This window comes from Chiloscyllium plagiosum, unplaced genomic scaffold, assembly GCF_037043375.1.
Source record: "Chiloscyllium plagiosum isolate Xiang-an unplaced genomic scaffold, Cpla_swu_hap1 HiC_scaffold_40, whole genome shotgun sequence".
Classification (NCBI taxonomy): domain Eukaryota; kingdom Metazoa; phylum Chordata; class Chondrichthyes; order Orectolobiformes; family Hemiscylliidae; genus Chiloscyllium; species Chiloscyllium plagiosum.
The window spans coordinates 37,331,614-37,348,866 of NW_028270178.1; the positions used below are offsets into that span (position 1 = coordinate 37,331,614).

Below are 17,253 nucleotides of genomic sequence, written 5' to 3' on the forward strand. Positions count from 1 at the left end.
CTGCCTCATGGCGCCATGGACCCGGGTTCGATCCCAGCCGCGAGGGCGACTGTCTGTGTGGAGTTTGCACATTCTCCCCAGGTCTGTGTGGGTTTCCTCCGGGAGCTCCGGTTTTCTCCCACAGTCCAAAAGATTTGCAGGTTAGGATGGATTGGCCATGCTAAATTACCCATAGTGCCCAGAGATGTGTAGGTTAGGGTGGATTGGCCGTGCTAAATTACCCATAGTGCCCAGGGATGTGCAGGTTAGGGTGGATTGGCCATGCTAAATTACCCATAGTGTCCAGGGATGTGCAGGTTAGGGTGGATTGGCCGTGCTAAATTACCCCATAATGTTCAGAGATGTGTAGGTTATGATGGATTGGCCATGCTAAATTACGCATAGTGTTCAGGGATGTGCAGGTTAAGGAGGATTGGCCATGCTAAATTACCCATAGTGCCCAGGGATGTGTAGGTTAGGGTGGCTTGGCCATGTTAAATTACCCATAGTGTTCAGGGATGTGCAGGTTCGGGTGGATTGGCCATGCTAAATTACCCATAGTGTTCAGGGATGTGCAGGTTAAGGTGGATTGGCCATGCTAAATTACCCATAGTGTCCAGGGATGTGCAGGTTAAGGTGGATTGGCCATGCTAAATTACCCATAGTGTTCAGGGATGTGCAGGTTAAGGTGGATTGGCCATGCTAAATTACCCATAGTGTCCAGGGATGTGCAGGTTAAGGTGGATTGGCCATGCTAAATTACCCATAGTGTTCAGGGATGTGCAGGTTAGGGTGTATTGGCTATGCTAAATTACCCATAGTGCTCAGGGATGTGCAGGTTAGGGTGGAATGACCATGCTAAATTACCCATACTGTTCAGGGACGTGCAGGTTAGGGTGGATTGACTGTGCTAAATTACGGGGGGAATTGGGCCTAGTGTTGGGGAAAGCAAGCCTAGTTTAGGGAAAGCAGGCCTGGTGTGGGAAAGGAGGCCTAGTGTTGGGAGAAGCAGGCCTAGTGTGGGGGAAAGCAGGCCTAGTGTTGGGGGAAGCAGGCCTAGTTTAGGGAAAGCAGGCCCAGTGTAGGGAAAGTAAACCTAGTGTAGGGAAAGTGGGCCTAGTGTGGGAAAAGCAGGCCTAGTGTGGGATGCAGGCGCAGTGTAGGGAAAGTAGTCCTAGTGTGGGGAAAGTGGGCCGAATGTGCGAAAAGCAGGCCTAGTGTGGGGTAAGTAGGCCTGGTATAGGGAAAGGAGGACAATCGATGTTTGTGGGGAAAGTGGGCCTGGTGTGGGAAAAGCGGGCCTGGTGTGGGAAAAGCGGGCCTGGTGTGGGAAAAGCGGGCCTGGTGTGGGAAAAGCGGGCCGAATGTGTGGAAAGCGGGCCAAGTATGGGGAGAGCGGGCCTAGTGTGGGGAAAGCGGGCCTAAATTAGGGAAAGCGGGCCTAGTGTTGGGGAAATCAGGCCTAGTGTGGGGAAAGCGGGCTGTGTGTGGGGAAAGCGGGCCATGTGTGGGGAAAGCGGGCCATGTGTAGGAAAATGGGCCGAGTGTGGGAAAACGGGCCTACTTTGGGGAAAGTAGGCCTGGTGTGGGGCAAGTGTGTCAAATGTGGGGAAAGTGGGCCGAGTGTGGGAAAAGAAGGCCTAGCGTGGGGAAAGCAGGCCTAGCGTTGGTGAAAGCGGGCCTAGTGTGGGGAAAGTCGGTCTAATATTGGGGAAAGCAGGACTAGTGAGGGGAAAGTAGGCCTAGTGTGGGGAAAGTAGGCCTAGTGTTGGGGAATGCGGGCCCAGTGTGGGGAATGCGGGCCTAGTGTGGGAAAAGTAGTCCTAGTGTGGGGAAAGTGGGCCAAATGTGGGGAAAGTGGGCCGAGTGTGGGAAAAGAAGGCCTAGCGTGGGGAAAGTAGGCCTAGCGTTGGTGAAAGCGGGCCTAGTGTGGGGAAAGTCGGTCTAATGTTGGGGAAAGCAGGACTAGTGAGGGGAAAGTAGGCCTAGTGTGGGGAAAGTAGGCTTAGTGTTGGGGAATGCGGGCCCAGTGTGGGGAATGCGGGCCTAGTGTGGGAAAAGTAGGCCAAGTGTGGGGAAAGCAGGCCTAGTGTGGGGAGATGGAGCAAAGCCCAGGGAGGAGGAGAGAGAGCCCAGCATGGGGGGGTGATGGAGCCCAGCATGGGGGTGGGGGATGGGGTTGGTGGTGAGAGAGCCCTTGCTTTCTTTTCCAGGATGAGCCTGGAATCAGTGGCTGCTACGTCAGTGGAGGTGACATCAGCGAGGTAGGCCCAGCAATACTGTAGATGGGGCCTGAGGACTTGCACAGCAGTTGTGTCTGGGGTAGATGCGATGGCGGTTGTGAGCCGACTGGGATCTTTCTCAGCTGTATCTTTTCATTCTCCTCTAATTCTCAAAACTGTCAAAATGGTGCCGTACCGTAGCGACGGGTGAATGTTTTTCACTGCATTTGATTGGCTGCCACTGTGCAAAATACGCACGGCAACGAAATCATTTCAAATCCATTGGCTAGGCCGGCATGCTTTACCCAAGAGCCAACCCCATCGCTGTGGGTCTGGAGTCGCGGGTAAGCCAGACCAGGTGAGGATGGTAGCTTCTTTCCCGCCAGAGACCCGGGTTCAATTCCCGACTCAGGCGACTGACTGTGTGGAGTTTGTACATTCTCCCCGTGTCTGCGTGGGTTTCCTCCGGGTGCTCCGGTTTCCTCCCACAGTCCAAAAATGCGCAGGTTAGGGTGGATTGGCCATGCTAAATTGCCCGTAGTGTTAGGTGAAGGGGTAAATGTAGGGGAATGGGTTAGGGTGGGTTGCTCTTCGGAGGGTCAGTGTGGACTTGTTGGGCTGAAGGGCCTGTTTCCACACTGTCAGTAATCTAATCTAAATCTTTCCCCTCTCACCTTTAACCTATGCCCTCTAGTTACCATGGTCACTCTTAGACTCTTAATTCCAGATTTACATTCAATTCAAATTCCACCACCGTGGTCTGCCCCAACACTTGCCAAAGTCTCAATGCGATATTTATAATATCTTACATCTCCCCACAGCCCAGCCTCTGTCTCAACTTTGTCACGGCTCTCTTAGACTCTTTTTTGTGCTGGTGACCACGCTCCTAACCCCGTGAGCCACGCCAAATAAGCAAACGTTTCCCTCGATCACCGAATCATTCCTTTAAATATTGCTGTCCAGAACAGGCAGGAGAGTTGGTAGAGTTCCTTTCACTATATATAAAAAAAAATCAAATATAAGCCTTCAGGAGCGGGCAAGTGGAAATCTGACTGTCGACTAGGTTAAAATTCACGACCAGACGGCCTTCCTTTGATGCGCAGCCAAAGGCATCCCTCCCCAGACGAGAACAGGACGACAAAAGAAACAGGACGCGCCAAGGGCTGTGAATTCGGAAAGCCGAAAGGGTTGGCTTCTCGAGGTTTCCGTCATTTTCCTGCCAAGTCGCAGGCAGCCCCGGAGCGAGGGAAAATCTTCAGAGCAGATTTCCAAAAGCCTGATGTCTGAATCAGAATGAACAACTTCACTGAGAATATCAGAGAGAGAGAGAGAGAGAGAGACGGTTTTATCTGAAGGTTCGTCTCTTACTGACCGAGAGATGGTTGCTTTCGTTTGCCTCATTCTTTTGGCAGTTTGCCTCCAGGCTGTGGCCAGGCAATGGATTCACAGTACGGACGGAGACCCATATGGACCACTAGTGTCTGTGCCAGCTGTCCAAATGATAATCATGACTTAAAGCCAGTCTCCTGCTTTTTCCCTGTACCCTGACACGTCATTTCCAACCAAGTGACCATACGTTGAATGCCTCTGTTGAGCTTTTGCCCGAAAAGTCGATTCTCCCTCCTCCCTCGGATGCTGCCTGACCGGCTGCGCTTTTCCAGCGCCCCACACTCTCGACTCTGACTCTCCAGCATCTGCAGTTCTCACTTTCGCCTCAAACCTGAACCTGCCTCCATCTCATTTCCGGGCAGTTCATTCCTAACTCCACGGTGTCTCACTTCAATCCGTGCCCCCTCCTTCTTGTTCCTTTTACGAGCGGGGAGCTTTTCTGCTTGTAATTCTGGAAGTCTCAGTTCGATCTCTGCCAGCCACCGTACCGCCAGAGGCAACAGCCCCCGACCTCTTTGATCATCCCTCACGGCTGTCAGTTTCTCAGGGGCAAAACGCGTGGAAAAGCACAGCCTGGGTCAGGCCGCATCCGAGGAGCAGGAGAGTCGACCGGAAGGCCAAGGAGTGGAAGTAAGGCCATTCGGCCCATCGGGTCCGCTCCGCCACTCAATCATGGCTGATAGGCATTTCAACACCACTTACCCGCACTCTCCCCGTAGCCCTTAATTCCTGGCGAGATCAAGAAATGATCAATCTCTGCCTTGAGGACATTTAACGTCCACTGCGCTCCGTGGCAATGAATCCCACAGGCCCACCGCTCTCTGGCTGAAGAAACGTCTCCTCGTTTCCGTTCTAAATTGACCCCCCTCTAATTCTAAGGCTGTGCCCACGGGTCCTAGTCTCCCCGCCTGACGGAAACAAATTCCCAGCGTCCACCCTTTCTAGGGCACGCATTAACTTGTAAGTTTCTATTAGATCTCCCCATAACCTTCTAAACTCTAATGAATACAATCCCAGGATCCTCAGCTGTTCATCAGGGAAATGATGCTCAAAACGTCTCCTGCTCCCTGGATGCTGCCTGACAGGCTGTCCTTTTCAGCACCACACGTTTTGACTCTGATCTTCAGCATCTGCAGTCCTCACTTTCTCCCTGTAAGTTTCTCAGATCTGGTAAATCGCTCCTGCACTCTCTCTCTCTCCAGTGTATCTTTCTGACAATGGGGTGCCCACAACTGTACACAACACACCAGCTGAGGTCCGACCAAGTGTCCTGTACAAGTCCAGCATCACCTCCTCGCTCGGTAATGGCGGAGAAATGGGAAAGGCAGACTGGCAAAGCGAGAGGGTGTGGCAGGATTGCGGGGCAGCTACTTGGGTAACGATATGCAGTGTGGAACAGGAAGAGAAAGCCGATACAATTAGTCAAAAAAAATCAGCTGGAAATGTTTCATTCATCTGACTTATTTATTGTCACGTCCGTCTTGTTACAAAATACAGCGTCGCCATGCTCCGGCACCATCTCAAAACACAGAAAAATAAACCAAAACTTAAGGATAAATAAGCAGAATAATAATGAGGTAAAATGTCCAGCCTTTCCGGCCTCTTAAGTGTTCCATCACAGGGTTGGTGGCAAGGTGCCAGTCCCCATTCGCCACGCTTCATGTACCCATGCCCTCACTGGACATAGCCAATGCAGATGCTGCATCAGCGCAAACTCCACTCGGTTGCCACAGCCGTGAGTCTGCTTCGGGCCTCCATCGCTGATGTGGGCGCTGCTGATACTGCCGGGTCCTGTACTGGGCCCAAAATCACCACCACCTCTTACACCCCCCCCACCCACCACCACCCCGAGCCTCCTCCGACTCCATGGATCTGTCCTGCACACAGACAGGAACCCAAACTCACCTCCAATGGTGCCATCACCAGCTCCTGGGCCTACTCAAGTCTGTGCTGCTGGGCCTACTCAAGTCCATGCTCCTGGGACCACTGGAGTCCGTGCTGCTGGGCCCACTGGAGTCCGTGCTGCTGGGCCCACTGGAGTCCGTGCTGCTGGGCCCACTCAGGTCCGTGCTGCCTGACCCACTCAGGTCCATGCTGCTGAGCCTACTGGAGTCCGTGCTGCTGGGCCTACTGGAGTCCATGCTGCTGGGCCCACTCAAGTCCGTGCTTCTTGGACTACTGGAGTCCGTGCTGCTGGGCCTAATCAAGTCCATGCTGCTGGGCCCACTCAAGTCCGTGCTATTGGGCCCACTCAGGTCCGTGCTGCTGGGCCCACTGGAGTCCATGCTGCTGGGTCTACTGGAGTCCATGCTGCTGGGCCTACTGGAGTCTGTGCTGCAGGGCCTACTGGAGACCGTGCTGCTGGGCCCACTCAGGTCCGTGCTGCCTGACCCACTCAGGTCCATGCTGCTGAGCCTACTGGAGTCCGTGCTGCTGGGCCTACTGGAGTCTGTGCTGCAGGGCCTACTGGAGTCCGTGCTGCTGGGCCCACTCAGGTCCGTGCTGCCTGACCCACTCAGGTCCATGCTGCTGGGCCTCATCAGGTTCTCGCTGCTGAGCCTACTGGAGTCCGTGCTGCTGGGCCTACTCAAGTCCATGCTGCCTGGTCTACTGGAGTCTGTGCTGCTGGGCCTACTCAAGTATGTGCTGCTGGGCCTACTCAGGTTTGTGCTGCTGGGCCTAATCAAGTCCTCGCTGCTGGACCCACTTGAGTCCCTGCTGCTGGGCCTACTGGAGTCCATGCTGCTGGACCTATTCAAGTCCGTGCTGCTGGGTTTCCTCAAGGCTGTGCTGCTGGGCCTACTGTGAGTCCATGTGCCTCAATGGAGTCCTTGCTGTTAGGCCTATACGCGTCCATGCTGTTGGGCTTACCCAAGGCTGTGCTGCTGGGCCTATTGGAGTCTGTGCTGCTGGGCCTACTGTGTGTCCATGCTGCTGTGCCTCGCTGGAGCCCTTGCTGTTGGGCCTACACGCGTCCATGCTGCTGGGCCTACTGGAGTCTGTACTGCTGGGCTTACTGGAGTCCTTGCTATTGGGCCTACACGCGTCCATGCTGCTGGGCCTACTGGAGTCTGTACTGCTGGGCTTACTGGAGTCCTTGCTGTTGGGCCTACTGGAGTCCATGCTGCTGGGCCTACTGAAGTCCGTGCTGCGATGCCTACTGGAGACCACAATGCTGGGCCCACTCAAGTCTGTGCTGCTGGGCCTAATCAAGTCCTCATTGCTGGACCCACTTGAGTACGTGCTGCTGGGCCCACTGGTGTCTGTGCTGCTGAGCCCACTCAGGTCCGTGCTGCTGGGCCTACTGGAACCTGTGCTTCTGGGCTTACTCGAGACCGTGCTGCTGGGCCTACTGGTGTCTGAGCTGCTGGGCCTACAGAGTCCATGCTGCTGGGCCTACTCAAGTCCGTACTGCTGGGCCTACTGAAGTCCATGCTGCTGTTCCTAATGGAACCTGTGTTGCTGGGCCTACTGGAGTCCATGCTGCTGGGCCCACTCAAGTCCATGCTGCTGGGCCTACTGGAGTCCGTGCTGCTGGGCCTACTGGAGTCCATGCTGCCGGGCCTACTGGAGTCCATGCTGCCGGGCCTACTGGAGTCCATGCTGCTGTCCCCAGTCGCTGTCACTGATGCCGTTGACACAATTAAGCTTTTCCCCCCAGAGGTAAGTAAAATCAAACAAAAGAGAAAAGAAAAAGGAAAAGAAACGAGAAGAAAAGCAGACAAACCCCTGGGGTCAGAAGCCCTAATCCACCGCCCTCTTACCGGAACGGGGGTAAGATCGGGTCCAAATGGGGAAATGTTTGCAAAAAGAGAAAATGAATGACTCTTTATTAAAAAGTGTGCAAATATTGAGGACAAAAGAAAATTAATGAACTGCCCAAATGCAAGTCCTAGATGTGATCTGATAGCCTTTACAGAGACGTGGTTACCGAGGAGATCAAGGCTGAAAACAAAGTATTCAAGGGTACGTCATGTTCTGAAAGGGCAGGCAGGGAGCAACAGATGATGAGGTCGCATTGTTAGTAGGGGACAGAATAACTATGATTGCAAGAAATAATCTGGAATTGGAAGATGTATAATCCATATGTTATGGGGCCATACAGCATGGAAACAGATCCTTCGGCCTACTCAGTCCTTGCCAACCATAACTCCAAACTAAACTAGTCCCTTCTGCCTGGCCCATATCCCTTCCCTGTCCTTATCCAAATGGCTTTTAAACGTTGTAGCTGTCCCTGCATCCACTACATCCTCAGGAAGGGTCATTCCACACACGAACCACTCTTTGTGTAAAACAAATTGCCCCTCATGCCCTTTTTAAATCTTTCTCCTCTCACCTTAAAAGTATGCCTGCCAGTCTTGAAATCCCCCACCCCGGGGAAAAGCCATCTGCCACTCACCTTATTTATACCCCTCATGAGTTTATCAACCTCTCACCCCTCAACCTCCTATACTCCAGTGAAAGACGCTCAAGCCTCTCCTGATAACTCAAACCCTCCATACCCAGCAACCTCCTGGTAAATCCCTTCCGAGCCCTCTCCGGGTTAATAAACTCCTTCCTGTAACAGGGCGCCAGGAACTGGACACAGTGCTCCAGACGAGGCCTCACCAATGTCCTGTACAACCCCAACATGACGTCCCCAACTCCTGTACTCCAAGGACTGAGCAATGAAGGCAAGCGTGCTCAACGCCTTCTTCACCCCCGCCCCGTCTACATGTGAGACAGAGTTCACAGAATGATGTCCCTGATTCCCTCTGTTGTCCAGCACTACCCAAGTCACTACCATTAATTGTACAAGTCCTGCCCTAGTTTGTTTTATCAAAATGGGTGGAGGTAAGAAATGAAACGAAGGAGAAAACACTACAGGAGTGGTGCATAGGCCCCCTAACTGTATGCTGGGTTAGACAATAAATCAAGGGATAATAAAGGCAGGGCGACTTTAATTTTTGTTACACTCAAATTGACAGAAGAAGCCCATCAGGAAGTATTCACAGGGGTGGCACAGTGGTTAGCACTGCTGTCTCACAGTGCCAGAGACCCGGGTTCAATTCCCGCCTCGGGCAACTGACTGTGTGGAGTTTGCACATTCTTCCCCGTGTCTGCGTGGGTTTCCTCTGGGTGCTCCGGTTTCCTCCCACAGTCTAAAGATGTGCAGGTTAGGGTGGATTGGCCATGCTAAATTACCCCATAGTGCCCAGGGATGTGCAGGTTAGGGTGAATTGGCCATGCTAAATTACCCATAGTGCCCAGGGATGTGCAGGTTAGGGTGTGTTGGCCATGCTAAATTACCCCATAGTGCCCAGGGATGTGCAGGTTAGGGTGAATTGGCCATGCTAAATTACCCCATAGTGCCCAGGGATGTGCAGGTTAGGGTGAATTGGCCATGCTAAATTACCCCATAGTGCCCAGGGATGTGCAGGTTAGGGTGAATTGGCCATGCTAAATTACCCCATAGTGCCCAGGGATGTGCAGGTTAGGGTGAATTGGCCATGCTAAATTGCCTGTACCGTCAGGTGAAGGGGTAAATGTAGGGGAACGGGTCTGGGTGGGTTGCTCTTCGGAGGGTCGGTGTGGACTTGTTGGGCCGAAGGGCTTGTTTCCACACTGTCAGTAATCTAATCTAATTTGGGACAATTCCCTAAACTAATAATTCCTTTTCAATTCAAGTGTGCGTCGCTGGGCTGGGCTGGGCTGGGCCTGGCGTTTATTGCCCGTCCCTAGCTGCCCCTTTGAGAAGGCCTTTTTGAACCTTGTCGTGGATCCAACCAAGGATCAGGCGATTTGAGGTCTAAAGATGTATCAATGAAGCAGAATGATGTCAGGATGAAAGATCGCCTCGAGCCATTGGCTAATAGAGAATGGACAGTGGGAACAAATTACTGCAGATGCACTGAAAACAGGAAACGTTGGAGATCACAGTGGGTCAGACAGCAGCCATGGAGAAACTACAGTCTAGATGGCTTTTCATTCGACGTGAGGGGTCAGCATTTATGCTATAGTTTGGGGGTGGGGTGTGGGGACAGTGGGTGTAAGGGTGGAGAAAAGGTGTTGACAGTTCAGATTGAGTGATCGGAACGCAAGTATGGCAGAACGATGTTGCGCCTGACTGCCAGACGGGAAAAGGACAGGAATTGGGACGGGGATGGGGGGGTGGGTGGGGGTGGACATGATAACAGGCTAAAAGAAAGGGAAGAAATGTTCATAATTTGAAGGTGTTGAACTCGATATTAAGCCCAGAAGGGGCCTAGTCTGAAGTTGTCCCTCCAGTTTGCGCTGGGTTTCACCGGAGCACGGGATGGGCACGGGGGGGGGGGGGGGGGGGGCATGCGAACAGGAGGCTGTGTTAAAATGACCGGCGAAGGGGAGGTTGGGGTCCATGCTTGTGCACAGACCAGAGGCTTTTTTTTTTAGATTAGATTACTTACAGTGTGGAAACAGGCCCTTCGGCCCAACAAGTCCACACCCACCCTCCAAAGAGCAACCCACCCAGACCCGTTCCCCCCTTCACCTAACACTACGGGCAATTTAGCATGGCCAATTCACCTGACCCTGCACATCTTTGGACTGTGGGAGGAAACCGGAGCACCCGGAGGAAACCCACGCAGACACGGGGAGAACGTGCAAACTCCACACACTCAGTCACCTGAGGCGGGAATTGAACCCGGGTCTCTGGTGCTGTGAGGCAGCAGTGCTTACCCACTGTGCCACCGTGCTCTTTGACCGGCTGGTTACAGCCTTTGTGTTATTCTTTTCTTTTTTTTACTTTTGAGAAAAGGACAGTGTTGATTTTGTGGCTTAGCCCTTGCACTTTAGTTTTCTTTGTGTTTTGTATGCGTCTTCACTGTTTTTTTGGTGTTTGGACTGAGCCCTTGTGAAGAAATACATCTTCCCAGAGGAGCTGTTCCTGTGGGGAGGCCTAGCCCTGAGACTAGGCCTCTGAAGACTGAACACCTGTGTGTGTGCTGGGAGGTGAGCTGTATCCTGGAGATTGGGAGAAGACCTTGCCTTCAGGGGTGGACCAAACCCCCTGTGAGTTAACTGCACCTTTACAATGTACTGTGTTCCTGTGAGCGGGCCTGGTTTTCTAAGGATGGACCAGGCCTCCATGGAGACTGAATACCTGTGTGCTGTGGGGTGTGCATTTGCTGCCTTTGGGAGAGAACTCTGCCCTTGGTTGTGGACTCTGTCTTTAGCAACGGACTCTGCAGCTTGGAGTGGACTCTCTTCCTGACAATGCGCTTTGTATCCTGGAGTGGACTCTGTTTTTGGGAATGGACTCTACATTTTGAAGAGAATTGTTTGTGGTAATGGACTCTGTACCAGAAAGGACTCTGTTTGTTGATAATTGACTCTGTCTTGTTGCTTGTTGGGTTATCACCTGCACTGTCTTGTCTCCCTGGGTCTGGCAGGCCTCACTGTGAGCTGGGAGGCTCATGGGTCGTCCCGAGAGCCAGAGGGTGGGTAGGCCATTCTGTGAACCTGGAGGTTGGTAGGCTGTCCTAAAAGCCGAAGGGTGGGTAGGCCACCCTGATGCCAGTCGCCCCGAGAGCCAGATGGTGGGTAGGCCGTTCTGAGCGCTGTCGTCCCGAGAAGGGGTAGTCGGGACAGGCCGTCCTAGAGGCGGTCAGAAGGTGTGTCAGAGCAGCCGAGAGCCAGAAGGTGCGTAGGGGCAGGCTGAGATCAGGAAGGCTTGTGGGCTGCCCTGCGTGCTGTCGTCCCAGGGGAAGGGGACAGGCTGTCCTAGAGGTGGCCGGAAGGTGTGTCAGGGTAGTCCACAGGCCGGATGGTGCATCGGGGTGGGTGAGAGCCCAATGGTACATAGGGGCAGACCGAGAGCCGGAAGGTGGGTAGGCCGTCCTCAGCGCTGTCACCCCGAGCAGGTACTGGGGCGGGCTGTCCTAGAAGTGGTTGAAGGGTGTGTCAGGGCGGACCGAGAACTGGAAGGGGGGTGGGATGGACCGAGGGCCAGAAGGTGCATAGGGGCGGGCTGCCTGAGAGTGGCCGGAAGGTGGGAGGGATGGCTGGGGGGCGGTGGAGGGGGGGGGGGGGGGAAGGGATGGCTGGGTTTCTGGGGGGTCTGTATCGTATGCACTTTTTAAAAATATCATTGGACTGTCTTGTATGTACAAATATTCTTGTTACTGTTTGTAATGACTGAAACTGGGATTTGAGGTTTGTCCTCATCTCCCTGAAAACTGGTTGAACAGTAGGGTTTGGGCCTGGCTTTGCCGTTCCTCTCCCCTTGTAAAACTGCTGTTTTTCTATATACAGCTGTTAATGTTAATTGTTTTGTAAACTGTGAATTGTTTAATAAAATATAAACAGGAGAGTCAGGGGTGCTGTTCACTATCAGAACTGGCTCTGATTAGATTAGATTCCCCTACAGTGCGGAAACAGGCCCTTTGGCCCGACCAGTCCACACCGACCCTCCGAAGAGTAACCCACCCAGACCCATTCCCCCTAACAAATGCACCTAACACTACGGGCAAGTTAGCACGGCCAATTCACCCTAATCTGCACATTTTTGGATCGTGGGAGGAAACCGGAGCACCTAGAGGGAACCCATGCAGACATGGGGAGAATGTGCAAACTCCACACAGACAGTTATCCAAGGCTGGAATCGAACCTGGGACCCTGGTGCTGTGAGGCAGCAGTGCTAACCACTGAGCCACCATGCAGCCCCTTAGTACGTACTCAGCACTTGTCAATAAAGGGTGACTTGGAGATGGGATAGCGGGCCTTCGTGAAGTTGTTTCATACTCATCGCCATTATCCATTTCAAAGCCACTCACACGAATCCACGTGCCCCTTGTCCACCACTGGTTTGAGAAAGCTGTGAATTTGATACCTGTGACATACTCAGTGACTGAGCTACCGCTATCTCCTGGAAGAGAGAATGCTCGAAGATTCACAACTTTCGGAATAAAATGACAAATCTTTCCTCAACTCGATCACTCCTCAGTGGCATCCCCGCCCTTGTTTGGAAATTCTATCGTCCCCGGTTACAGATTCCCCTTTATATCCAACATCCACTGTACTTCTGTACATCCGCAGTAGCAGTTATGCCTGAAACGTTGACTCTCCTGCTCCTCGGACGCTGCCTGATCCAGGCTGTGCTTTTCCAGCACCCACACTCTCGACTCCCATCTCCAGCATCTTGCAGTTCTCACTTGCTTTTTATAAGGTGAGAGGAGGAAGTTTTTAAAAAGATATGAGGGGTATTATTGTTTTTTTTAAACAGAGTGGTTGGTATGTGGAATGAGCTGCGAGAGGAAGTGGTGGATGCAGGTACAGTCAGAACATTTAAAAGACATTTGGATAAGGACTTGAACAGGAAAGGGTTGGGAGGGATATGGGCCAGGAGCAGGCAGGTGGGACTAGGTTAGTTTGGGAATGTGGTCGGATTGGACTCGCTGCATGGATGGAGGGGTCTGTTTCCAGGTTGTAAAACTCTGTCTCACAATCTGCTGCCCCTTGTCCTTCTGGATGGAAGTGGCCGTGGGGTTTGGAAGGTGCTGCCTGAGGGTCTTTGGGGAATTTCTGCAGGGCATCTTGTAGCTGGTCCACACCGCTGCTACTGAGCGTCAGTGGTGGGGGGATGGAGTGAGGGGGTGTTTGTGGGTGTGGGGCCAATCAAGCGGGGGGGCTGCTTTGTCCCTGGATGGGGTCGAGCTTCCTGAGTGTTGTTGGAGCTGCCCCCATCCAGGGGCAAGTGGGGAGTATTCCCTCACCCTCCTGACCTGGGCCTTGTAGATGGTGGGACAGGGTTTCGGGAATCAAGAGGGGAGTTACTTGCTGCAGTTACTAACCTCTAACTTACAGTTGTGTTTGTATGGTGCGTCCAATTGAGATTCAGATCAATAGTAAACCATTTGTGAGGGATTCTGTTGCTTGTGAGTGATACCAATGAATGTCAAAGGACAGACTTGTAGCGTAACAGAATCTCTACAGTGGAGAAGCTGAACATTCTGCCCATCAGGTCCACACCAGCCCTCCAAAGGGCATCCCACCCAGACCCACCCCCTCATTCTATACCTGTAAACGTATCCCACCCCCCACCCCATTTCCCATGGCTAATCCATCTAGCCTGCACATCCCTGGATACTATTGGGCAATTTAGCACGGCCAATCCAACTAACCTACACATCTTTAGGTTGTGGGAGGTAACTGGAACACCCGGAGGAAACCCACGCAGACACGGGGAGAACGTGCAAACTCCACACAGACAGTTACCCGAGGGTGGAATTGAACCCGGGTCCCTGGTGCTGTGAGGCAGCAGTGCTAACCACTGAGTGGCACCAGTTGCATTTAGTTTTAGATTAGATTAGATTAGATGACTTACAGTGTGGAAACAGGCCCTTCGGCCCAACCAGTCCACACCGACCCTCCGAAGAGCAACCCACCTAGACCCATTCCCCTACATTTACCCCTTTTGCGCCTCTCTGCCTTAGGTTTATGCCTTTTCAAGAGAGCTATACAGCACGGAATCAGACCCTTAGTCACAATTTGTCTGTGCTGATCAGGTTTTCCTGAAGTGAACTAGTCCCATTTGCCTGCATTTGGCCCATATCCCTCCCAACCTTTCCTATTCACCTACCTGTCCAAATGTCTTTTTAAATGTTATAATTGTCCAAGAATCTTGTAGCATCCACTGTGACCAACACAGAAGGAAAGTGAACCCAGTAAAACTGGTGCGTGAGATATATTGATCTGACCCTTCTGTTAGCCATGATGTGGAGGTGCCGGTGTTGGACAAAGTCAGCAGTCACGCAACGCAAGTTGTGTCCAACAAGTTTATTTGAAACCACAAGCTTCTGAAAAAGTGACCTGTTGGACTGTAACCTGGTGCTGTGTGACTTCTGACCTTGATCCGGCTGGGAAATTTCAAACTGAACAACATTACCACCGGGCAAAGGGTCGCCTCTTACTTGACTGCTTTTTCTCCCTTTCTGGGAATCGGCATTTTAAAAAAAATATTATTCATTCTGTCGTGGGACGTTGGTATTGCTGGGGAGGCCGGCCTTTATTGCCCACCCCTCGTTGCCCATCAACACCCAATCACGTCGCTGTGGGCCTGGAGTCACATGTAGGCCAGGCCAAGTAAGGATGGCAGACCCCCTTCCCTAAATTCTACCAATTGAAATTAAGTTGCCGCAGTGGGATTTGAGCCACTGGGTTACTAGTGTAGTGGTATTCAACATTATCCCAACACTGCCCCCTTGAGACTTGACTTTAAAGTCAAGCGTGGTCCCTTTAAGAGGAACCTGTTCCCCGGTCAAGGCTGCAGTCACGCATGCGTAGTCCGCCCCGCACCAAGATGGCACCGGGCCATTTCACCCTCCCCCTCCCCCTCCCCCGCGGGAGTTGCGCACGCGTCCCACTCACGGTTTGCCCCGCACCAAGATGGCACCGGGCCATTTCCTTCCCCCGCGGGAGTTGCGCACGCGTCCCACTCACGGTTTGCCCCGCTCCAAGATGGCACCGGGCCATCCCCACCCCCCGCAACCCATCACCGCGGGAGTTGCGCATGCGTCCCACTCACGGTTTGCCCCGCACCAAGATGGCGACGGCCTTCGTTCCAGGGGCGGCCGCCGCCATCTTGGACGCCGCCCGGCGGTGGGGGCGGTTGAAAACTAAAACAGGTCGGAGCTCGCCTGGCGGGCGGCGACGGGTTCGGTCGCCCCCGGCCCTTCCGGTGAACGCGGTGACCGCCCGGATTGGAAATGCGGGGCCGTCACGATGGGGCTTCTACCCGTCGTCATCAGCGGGGCGTCGCGGTTCGGCACCTCCCCCGTCCCCCGGGGGAAACGCTGGGCAGGACGTGCGTCATCAAGGGCGCGACGACTTCCGCTATCACCCAGGCAGCGACTGGATCTTGGAGGAGGAGGAGGAGGAGGGGGTTCGTGGGGGCAAGATGGTCCCCCTGGAGGAATGTGGGGTCTCCAGTTAAAGGGGCAAGTCCTCCCTCCCCGCCCCCCCCCCCCACTTAAAGGCACCAACTGATTATTTTTCAGCCGGCCAAAAAAAAAAAGTACAGTTTGCCTTTGGGTTGAATTTGTTTGATGTTTTTCTGTTTGTTTCTCCCTCTTGGCTCTGGGCTGTGACACGTCCACGTCCGCCGCCTCCACCCCCGTCCCCTCCCCACGGCCACCTTGCCCCCGACCGCCCTCCCGTCCTCGGGCCATGAAGACCGCCGGGGTGAAAGGAGAGGAGGGGGAGGAGGAGGACGACAGCAGGAACGGAGTGGGTGAGGCGAGGCGAGGCGCGGCGCGGCGGGGTGGGGTGGGGAGGGCGGTGCGCCGCTGTCCAACAGGGGGGGAGCTGGCATCGGGTTGGGGTCCGGGAGGGCTAGACGGGGCGGTGGGCAAGGCAGGGGAGGGGTGCGGGCAGTCTTGATGGCGTCCTGCGGTGGGCCGGTGGATGTCGTGGGCCGGAGAGAATGTGTCGGGGGTGGGTAAGGAGGGGGGGAGAAGTGTGTGGCGGGGGTAGGTGGGGGGGGAGAAGAGTGTGGCGGGGGTAGGTGGGGGGGGAGAAGAGTGTGGCGGGGGTGGGTAAGGGGGGGGAGAAGAGTGTGGCGGGGGTGGGTAAGGGGGGGGAGAAGAGTGTGTCGGGGGTGGGTAAGGGGGGGGTGAGAAGAGTGTGTCGGGGGTGGGTAAGGGGGGGGTGAGAAGAGTGTGTCGGGGGTGGGTAAGGGGGGGGGGAGAGAAGAGTGTGTCGGGGGTGGGTAAGGGGGGGGGGAGAAGAGTGTGTCGGGGGTGGGTAAGGGGGGGAGAAGAGTGTGGCGGGGGTAGGTGGGGGGTGAGAAGAGTGTGGCGGAGGTGGGGGGTGAGAAGAGTGTGGCGGGGGTGGGGGGGGAAGAGTGTGTCGGGGGTGGGTAAGGGGGGGGGAGAAGAGTGTCTCGGGGGTGGGTAAGGGGGTGGGGAGAAGAGTGTGTCGGGGGTGGGTAAGGGGCTGGGGGAGAAGAGTGTGTCGGGGGTGGGTAAGGGGGGGGTGAGAAGAGTGTTGCGGGGGTGGGTAAGGGGGGGGAGAAGAGTGTGTCGGGGGTGGGTAAGGGGGGGGGGAGAAGAGTGTGTCGGGGGTGGGTAAGGGGGGGGGAGAAGAGTGTCTCGGGGGTGGGTAAGGGGGTGGGGAGAAGAGTGTGTCGGGGGTGGGTAAGGGGCTGGGGGAGAAGAGTGTGTCGGGGGTGGGTAAGGGGGGGGTGAGAAGAGTGTGTCGGGGGTGGGTAAGGGGGGGTGAGAAGAGTGTGTCGGGGGTGGGTAAGGGGGGGGAGAAGAGTGTGTCGGGGGTGGGTAAGGGGGGGAGAGAAGAGTGTGTCGGGGGTAGGTGGGGGGTGAGAAGAGTGTGTCGGGGTGGGTAAGGGGGGGTGAGAAGAGTGTGTCGGGGGTGGGTCAGGGGGGGGGAGAAGAGTGTGGCGGGGGTAGGTGGGGGGTGAGAAGAGTGTGTCGGGGGTAGGTGGGTGGGGGGGGGAGAAGAGTGTGTCGGGGTGGGTAAGGGGCTGGGGAGAAGAGTGTGTCGGGGGTGGGTAAGGGGGGGGTGAGAAGAGTGTGTCGGGGGTGGGTAAGGGGGGGGGGGAGAAGAGTGTGTCGGGGGTGGGTAAGGGGGGGGGGAGAAGAGTGTGTCGGGGGTGGGTAAGGGGGGGGAGAAGAGTGTGTCGGGGGTGGGT

At 54.6% G+C, this 17,253-nt stretch overlaps 1 protein-coding gene and 1 long non-coding RNA gene across 2 annotated transcripts in view; one reads left to right on the forward strand and one right to left on the reverse strand.

Annotated features, from left to right (window-relative positions):
- Window positions 1-12,802: 12,802 nt before the first annotated feature.
- LOC148138471 (uncharacterized) overlaps window positions 12,803-17,253 on the reverse strand; it is a 170,081-nt gene continuing 165,630 nt past the window's right edge. The window contains exon 2 of the long non-coding RNA XR_015753914.1: window positions 12,803-13,330. This is a non-coding gene — a long non-coding RNA (uncharacterized LOC148138471). The remainder of the gene's footprint in view (window positions 13,331-17,253) is intronic.
- The window catches only part of LOC148138472 (ETS domain-containing transcription factor ERF-like), an 84,476-nt gene continuing 82,803 nt past the window's right edge, over window positions 15,581-17,253 (forward strand). The window contains exon 1 of the mRNA XM_087981552.1: window positions 15,581-15,837. Within this exon, the coding sequence (XP_087837678.1) occupies window positions 15,774-15,837 (64 nt within the window). The 5' untranslated portion in view covers window positions 15,581-15,773. The remainder of the gene's footprint in view (window positions 15,838-17,253) is intronic.